Below are 8,983 nucleotides of genomic sequence, written 5' to 3'. Positions count from 1 at the left end.
AGGAGCCAATGTGCATGTAAACAATACAATCCCATTAAGATCCTACAAGCATGATCTTAACATAAATATATTTCTACATCATTTGTAATCTCAAATAGTTGGAGTTATGTACAATATTCACCTGTCAAGCCTCAGAGAGCAAGTGTCAATCATACCCTAAGTATAGTCCATCCCACGATGATTCTAGTATCTCAAGTACCCTAAGTATAGTTTTGACCTGATCTATAATCCTAAGATATTTAAGGTCCCAAAGAGCTATTGGGATGACAATAGTCTATACATCCCATCATGATCTTAATTCCAAATTCCATTAAGATAGTACGGGCATGATCTACAATCATAAGATATTAAAGTGTCCATGAGTCAGTGGGCTTGACAATATTCCATCCATCATATCATGATCATAATAATTCAAATGCCATTAGGATAGTGATGCCGTGATCCACAATCCTTAGATCTTAAAGGCCCCATGAGTCATTGGGGTGACAGTAGTCTATCCATCCCATCATGATCCTAATTTCAAATGCCATTAAGATAGTGAGGACATTATCTACAGGCCTAATAACTTAAAGGGCTCTGGAGCCATTTGGCATGACAATAGTCCATCCATCCCATCATGATCCTAATAATTCAAATGGCATTAAGATAGCGAGGACATGATCTACAATCCCAAGGGTATAATCCACCAAATACCATATACAGAATCCTCCTTACATGTGTACTCTTATCCCAGAAAATATCAATACTCTTGTTTATTTCATGGATTAAGACCACTCTAAAACGTCATGTAAGACCTAGTTTGATGATAATTTTTGTCAATGATTAAGGCTCTAAAACGTACCGTTTGTTCCTTTATGTAAAGGGGTTAATACCGTGGTAATCTAATTCATTACGGTTAATCCTAATAGTGCCGAGGAGGCAACGGGCATGACAATAATCCATCCATCCCATCATGATCTTAATATTTCAAATGTCATTAAGATAATGAGGATATGATTTACAATCTCAAAGAATGGGAATTATTTACATCTTTTACCCCTCCATCCAAGGCCTCCCCTGAGCCAGTGAGCAATAATTTACAAGTGATGTACATGGAACCCACGGCCAAGGTTCATTCCGGAAGAAGCGGCAGACGAGTGACAGTGGTCCCCACGTGCCCCCCGACGACGAACCCCTCTTGCGGACCCGGGCTAGGGTTAGGGTTAGGGTTAGGGTTAGGGTTAGGGCTTGGAGGGTTGGGTTTGACTTGGGGGGGCTTTTTGGTCAACTTGTGGGGCAGAATTTGAAGCCTGGAGCCTGACTTGTGGGCTGAGAGTTGGTAGCTCTCAACCAGCTCCATCTGTCGGGCTACGATCTCCGAGCATCTCGGAAGAAGTTCCACGGGTTCTCCGCCCGGGATCACCATGTACTCGATCGCCATGCGCACCTCCTGATGTAGAGATAGAGAGAGAGATAAGAACTAGGAGAAGAAATCAAGAAGCATGGGTAGTGTGAGATAAAATATATATAGAGAGAGAGATAAGAACTAGGAGAAGAAATCAAGAAGCATGGGTAGTGTGAGATAAAATATAGAGAGAGATGGAGAAGTTTATGTAGAAATAGAAGTTGAGATGGAGCATGAGTGGAGAGGGATTATAGAAATAGTGATAGAGAAGCATAGGTAGAGAGAGAGATAAAAATACAATAATAAATAGAGAAGTCTCAGTAGAGAGAGAGAATAATAGTTATAGAAATGGAGCATGAGATCGAGATTGAGAAGAATTAAAGTTAGAGATAGAGATAAAAATATCATTAGAAATAGATATATATTGAGACAGATAAAAAACCATTAGAAAGAAAATTGTAGAAGAATAAAGAAAGTTAGAGATAACAATTGAAATGAAGCATGAGATTGAGATTAAGAAGAAGTATACGCAGAGATAGAGATAAAAGAACCATTAGGGATAGAGAGACTGAGATAGAGAAGTATCTGAGTAGAAAGATAAAAAAGCATTGGAAAGAGAGTAGAAGTATAGAGAGAGAGAGAGAAAGAATAATAATAATAATAGGAATAATAATAGAACTGAAGCATAAGATCAAGATTAATACATACCAATAGAGAGAAAGAGAGAGAAATAACGATAGAAATGGAGCATGAGATCAAGATTTGAGAAGAAGAATAAGACGATGATGATGAGATAGAGATCAAGATCAAGATCGAGATCGAGATTGGAAAGTAGAGGTGGAGATAGAGATGGATAGATACCTCCAGGGCGTCTAGCTCCTCGAGAGAAGGTTTTCTTTCTGGAGCATCGTCCTCAATTTCGATATCCTTATCGAGCGGGTCCGCCCAAACGGGGCCGAACGCCTCCATTCCCAGAATCATGCGAACCGCCTTCACCATTTGAGCCATGGTGTTCGACTGAAATTATAAATAAAAAAATCAACTCAGCTGAGATGTCAGAATGAAATCAAAACTTTCATCCCCCACCAGATTATACACGGGAATTAATTTATTATCCAGGCATATTGAGATACATGCTTCATACCTTAGCAAACTTGACAGTTTCTATTGATTCAATGATTTCCAATTTTCCCAATATTAATTTTTTTGAAAGGAACTGAATAAAAATAAATAATGAAAAACCAAAAAAGAGAATTCCGAATCAATTTTATTTGGGCCATATATTATTTGGAATAATTCCCATAATATATATAGAGAGATAAAACAACTCACCTTGATGACGAATACCGGTAGCTGATGGAATTTTGCTACGCTCCTTATCCATGGGTTCTGCTTCATCTCAGAACTCAGTGCAAGGATAGCATTCGCATTTCCAATGTCGTCAGTGACGGCTATCTGACTCTCAAGGCCCATCACTTTGGCCACTTGCAAAAGGTCGGCTTCCAAAATCTACCATATGAAATACAACAACGTAAAGTAAATAAAATCTATTAAATACATTCGTAAATTAAGTTAATTTCAATCACTCTTTAAAGGTTCTAAGCAGTTTTTAAAAATAAGAGCAATAATTACGGGAATAATGATGACCTTATTAGATTTTAACATCTAACATTGAGCCTTTTGGAACTAGTGTTCACTGTCATTTGTCCTTGCCAGGATGACAATGACTAAATCGTCATCATCATCATCTCTCATCCGCATGTTGGAAGACAAAGATGAAATCTTAGATGATGAGAGACAATGACATCATTGCCATCATCATCTTCATTCATCAGAAGTCAGGATGATGCTGATGATGATAAAATCATCATCAGCCACTGAAGCTGAGAGCAATGACGATGACAGATTTTGGATGATTATGAAAACCTTTGACATCGTCCGCAGACAATTTGGAACACATCTATTTTTGTAATCATCAAAGTTCACGGATTAATAAAGATACTTTTTTAATTTGATGATTACAAAAGTATATGAGAGTTTTCAATAATCTCAATACTTGAGTATTGGAAAGACAAGTCTACTTTTAAATTTTATTTTTAATTTTGAGGAGCAAAATTACCTTGTAAATATAAACGCGAACTGGCGAGCCCTTGGAACTGCTATTGCTTCTTGACTTCTTTTGAACTGCAGTATCTCCCAGGCTCTCATCGACTGCCTTCTTTTCAACAAGTTCTTCTGGTGCGGAGACGGGTGAAACTTCAAGAGCATCCTCTTCCCCAATCGGGACAATGTTTTGAGCAGAACCCTCCTTGACATCCATCTTCCGGATTTCGAACAGAGGAGTCTTTCCTGTTAAGACCAGATGATATTTTGTTTTTTTAAAACCAAATTATTCATTAAAACGTTTGAATAAAATAGTTTAAAATATTAGGGACTCAGCCAGAACAAGAGATACCTGCAAGAATGGCATCAACAGTGGCCTCAAGTCTATGATGAACACGACATTCGGTTTTGGATACCATCTCAACAGCACAAGAAAACGTGGGAGGTCCTTTTCTCTCGAGGACAGTCTTCTGGACTTTCCTCCTCCTGGCCTCCTCATCCCCAAGTGTCACACTCTGGATTAAATTTTCAGGAAAAATAGTTAGATAAGAAAATTATAAATTTAAAATATTCTTACTGTTTCATTGATGCAGTTTGTGCCTTTGATCGATGACGACTACAATAATGTGTTGATTTAATGCTCTTTCCTAGCTTGAAAACAATGACTATGATGACTCTGGAAAATTGTATGACAATGACGATTTTGTCATCAGCCGACGGATGACGGTGATAACAACAATGACAGCTCTCTGAAAATAGATAACCATGACAATAATGATGTGTCATCATCATGGTTGCTGCCAAGCTATTCATAATCTTCCTCTCACAATAACACGTTTTCCGCTCAAATTGATTTGTTGATCGCTCCCTCTTATAAAATACACAAGTCCTAAAAAGTTCAAGTTAGGTGGTAGATGCTCCAGGTGAATCAACCAACCATTAGACTAAAGAATACAATTGATGTAGGTTTCTATCAAGGATGGGGCTTCCTGAGAGTGGGTCGAGTGATTAATCAGAGATGAGGTAGGGATCGATCCAAGGGATACAGTGAAGGAGAGACGATTACTGGTGGAGGGAATCACCGAAGGTTAAAGAGGGTGAGACTGATTGGAGACAAGGAAGCGATCTATTGTGAGACAAGCCATCTGAAGATCCGGCGAGGGAGAGACAATCACAAGGAGAATAATCACCAGGTGAGAGAATAACATTGAGGGAAAGACCGATGAGAGATGAGATTAGGATCGACCGTGAGATTAACCAGGTAGAGAACTGGTTTGAGGGAGAGACCAACTGTAGACGAGATAAAAATATAGTGTAAGACGAGGTGGTTGAAGATCTGGTTGAGGGTACTATTCAACAGCTGATTGTATGATTCAACAGCTAAGATTCAACTGAGACGTGGAGGAGATGAGAAGTTGAGCCAAGCTGTAACTTCCATTATTTCCGCTTGGCTGCACTCTTTAAGGAAGGGCTAACACTATCTAAAGGAAATCGAGGCAGACTTGATATCACCAAAATACCCCTGAGGGTACAGGATATAATTAAAGAACCACCAGAACAGTATGCTGTTTCCATTGTGGCCACCATGCAGCAGGGGTATCGATTAAAAAGGGAAAGTCTTCAGGAAACCTATAGATTGTTAATTATCAACATGATCTATGAAACGGTTTGATTTGAGGTAAGATTCAACAGCTGAGAATCAATTTTTTCTCCAGTGAATAAGAAATCCAGTCAACTGAATACCATAAACAGTCGAAAAAATCGGATAGAACACTTTCATGTAATCCGAACAAGACAAACGGAGTTCTAGAGGGATGAAAAACAGTGTAAGAAACTAAGAGAATCTGGAATCATCCATCAAGGTGGTTTAGATTTTTGAAACAGCTTACCTCTATCCCACCAACAAGGAGCTGGAGAGATGGATTTTTCATAATACTTTCAATGGTCACTCCATGCGCCGTTCCAACGAGCTGCACACCTCTTTGGGCTATTGTGCTGGCAGCCATTGCCTCAAGCTCTGTCCCAATTTCATCAATTATGATGACCTCTGGCATGTGGTTTTCTACTGCTTCAATCATAACCTGCATGAGGAAAATATTTAAAGAGTGAACAGCAGCAGAAAGCAGTTCTCAGTTTCCCCGTTGAATGAAGAAACTGCAGAGAGAAGGATGAGTCTCTCTCTCACTGCATCTTCCAACTCTTCCTCCCTCTCTTTAAATCTGTATACTTCTCTATCTCTCTCATCTCTACGTCTGTCTTTCTCATCTCTCTACCTCTCTCCTCTCTCTCTCAATCTCTCTATCAGTCTCATCTCTCTCCCCCCTCCCTTTATACACATATATGTAATATCTATCCATCAATCTATATCTCTTTCGCCGGAGAATAGACAGTGCTCACATTGTGCTGCATATCAACATTGGGAACTTGCATTCTTCTCGCGCGGCCAATGCCTGGGTGAGGAACATCTCCATCCCCTCCAATTTCGTTAGAAGTGTCAACAATTACAACACGTTTCAAGTGTACATCTGCTAGCATTCTGGCTATTTCCCTGCATCATTAACACAAGCTCTGAATCGGACAAAGGAAAAATAGTACAAATTTCAGCGACCAAAACCACAACATGAAGTAAAATCCTATCAGGCTCAAAAGACTAACTTCCAGTCCAAAAACGAAAAGAAAAATTTTGTTCAAAGAAATTCAATGACAACAAAATCGGGCAATCGATTCAAGGTTTAAGCCCCAGAAAAAGGAAGATGAATTGACAGCAGGAACAAGAAGAATTACCTGATCAAAGTCGTTTTACCAACACCAGGAGGCCCAATCACCAGAATAGAATTGCCTCCTTCGACCAAATCCCTGATAATCTCCGCACTTCCCGACACAGCTCGACCAACTCGGCATGTAAGCCCGATGATCTGAAGCTTACGGTTCCGAATAGCACTTATCCGATGAAGAGAGTTGTTGATCCCCGATCGATTATCATCAGAAAAATCTCCCAGCTGTTCAAAACCGCCATGGAAAGAAATTGATCAGAAAAATTGGCAAAATTTTGTTCGAAGAATTGATCAAAGTCATTGATTCAAGAGAAGTATAAAGAAATTACGCAAAAACAAGGGATCGACAACCTTAGAAATGGCGTGATCGAGGTCTCCCGACATGACCGGATCATGAGAGATGATCCAATCTCCAGAAGGGAACCGCGCGAGGGGCTTCCTGCCGAGGTCCATCACAACCTCGACCAATTCCCAGAGCTCCAAGTGGCGAGAAAGCGACGTCCGCATTCTCGGCGGCAGCAATTGCAAGAACAGATCAAGCTCCAAGGTCGGAAACGAGGTCGAAATGGCGGCCTCGTTGAATCCCCCGCCCAAGCGGAGAGTATTGCATCGATCAGACGGTCGACGGAGAAGGGAGGACGAATGATCGGACGGCCCGGAAGAAATTCCTTTGCAGGGAGGAACCGGCTTCGATCTGCGGCGAGAAGAGTGCGCGGCGAAGAACGAGTTGCAGGACGACGGCCGCGGCAGGTGAGAAACCGCCGACGGCACTCGATGCAGATCCAGCGCCATGAAATGACCGTTCAAAGCATCCATCTCCTCCTAAATTCTTCAAGATTCTTCTTCTTCTTCGAGATTCTTGCTCTAAATCCTCCTCCTCCTCCTTCTATATTCCTCTAGATTCTTCTTCTGCAACCACTACTTCTTCTCCTTCCTCTGCCTCTTCTTATACTTCTCCTTCGATATGGCGATAAACTTGCCTCTTCTTCTTCTTCTTCAATTTTCCTCTAGATTCTTCTTCTTCTGGATCGAATTCTTCGTCTTCGATCCGGCGAAGAACGAGATTTTTGCGAATTCTGAGAGTTCCGCTTCTTCTTCAATATTCCTCTAGATTCTTCTTCTTCTGCAGCGAAGAACGAAGATTCGTCTTCTTCTTCAAAAATCCTCCATGATCTTCTTCTTCCGCGACTTCGGCAACTTCTTCTGGATCGAAATCTTCGTCTTCTTCTACTTCTCCTTCTTCGATCCGGCGATGAACAGCGAAGAACGAGAGATTTGCGTGTAGAACTCCGGTCGCGTGTGGTAGAGAAATAGAGGCGGAGAGGAGGAGATAGAGAGAGAAAGAAATTGAACGGAGAAGAAAAGAGAATTATATTCTGAGGCGGGCGTTGAGCGGAATATTAACGAGAGATTCTTCGGGATCTTTTCCACGTATTTTTTCACTTTAGCCCCTTTTAAGAGGACAATTTGTCTTTTTGCCCGTCAATGACGAGCATTTTTCAGTGGATATTCGTCTGATTATCGGCATCCACGCGGTTGAAGTTTAAGTGTAATTTTGAGGGAGTTGGTGTTTTCTTCAATAATTTTGTTTTTTTATGCAAATATACCTAAGTAATAGCCAATATTGGACTATGGTTCTTCGCGGGATGCAGTTTTATATGCTCGATCAGGATGACCACATTCCCATGCAAGGTATGTTGCTAAAATGCTCAAAATTGATGAGGTTGAAGTAGGAGTATAATTTTGACAAAGTTGGTATCATTTTTTTTAACTATGTTATTTTTTTATTCAAATAAACCTACCTAGGAGGCAATATTGGACTATGGTTCTTCATGAATGCAGTTTTATGTGCTCAATCAGGATGACCACATTCCCATGCGAGGTATGTTGATAAAATGCTCATAATTGACGAGGTTGAAATATGAGTATAATTTTGATGAAGTTGGTGTAAATTTTTTTAATAATGTTCTTTTTTACTCAAATAAACCTATCCAGGAGGCAATATTGGAGTATGGTTCTTCATGGGATGCAGTTTTATGCATATAATCTGATATGTTGATAAAAAATAGTAAAATTCTGAAAAACTTGGCTTTTGGAACCAGCGTCGAATCGAATGAATTAGAAGGAACGAAGAAGTAAGGAACACAGGGAATTGTTTCAGACAATATACCACCTTCTTAAGACGGCAAACTTGACTTGTGGAAAGTCAAAGGACATTACTTGGTATGTTAGGTGTGCCTGATACTAATCATCAAATTTCATTCTAAAAAAATCCAAGATGTTATATGAATTGAATACCAGTATAGATACTAGAATTATGTAACATATGCATGATGACATCCTAAGCAAAAGTAGCATGCAAATTCAAATATGAAATTTCTTATTAATTTGTCATAATTACACATGGTCCAATGATTTTTGTTATCATTTTTATCATTATTTTAATTCTGAATTTGTTCCATTTAACTCAATTATATTCCTCATGCTCGGGTTTTAGTGGATGACTTACTGAGGATAATAGGAATTGTGTCATTTCCTTGGTCCATACACTGGAATACCTATGTAAACTGATTAATAGTCCCCTTGCTTTAACAAATCAAGTCTGAATAAATAAACTTATTTTCATGAAAAATATTGATATTTATCTGGCGATGGACAAGTGGTAGCATGGAAATCACTTGGCCCGCTTCGTTGGCATATCAATGCATCTAAAGTATGAACT

General features: G+C 39.7%; 1 protein-coding gene across 1 annotated transcript; it reads right to left on the bottom strand.

The window, feature by feature from the left end:
- Positions 1-928: 928 nt before the first annotated feature.
- On the bottom strand, positions 929-7,617 carry SPD1 (P-loop containing nucleoside triphosphate hydrolases superfamily protein). The gene is made up of 9 exons (XM_078579422.1): positions 6,613-7,617; positions 6,272-6,486; positions 5,885-6,035; positions 5,377-5,568; positions 3,840-4,002; positions 3,504-3,733; positions 2,717-2,893; positions 2,246-2,401; positions 929-1,429 (listed from the first exon to the last, which is right to left on the bottom strand). Exons 1-9 carry the CDS (start codon positions 7,075-7,077, stop codon positions 1,112-1,114), a joined length of 2,067 nt encoding a protein of 688 aa, XP_078435548.1. The 5' UTR covers positions 7,078-7,617; the 3' UTR covers positions 929-1,111.
- Positions 7,618-8,983: the final 1,366 nt, after the last annotated feature.

The sequence above is a fragment of the Wolffia australiana genome, chromosome 8 (genome assembly GCF_029677425.1).
Source record: "Wolffia australiana isolate 7733 chromosome 8, ASM2967742v1".
NCBI lineage: Eukaryota > Viridiplantae > Streptophyta > Magnoliopsida > Alismatales > Araceae > Wolffia > Wolffia australiana.
The sequence above is the reverse complement of the archived record's forward strand: the minus strand, read 5'-3'. Positions and strand labels throughout refer to the sequence as shown.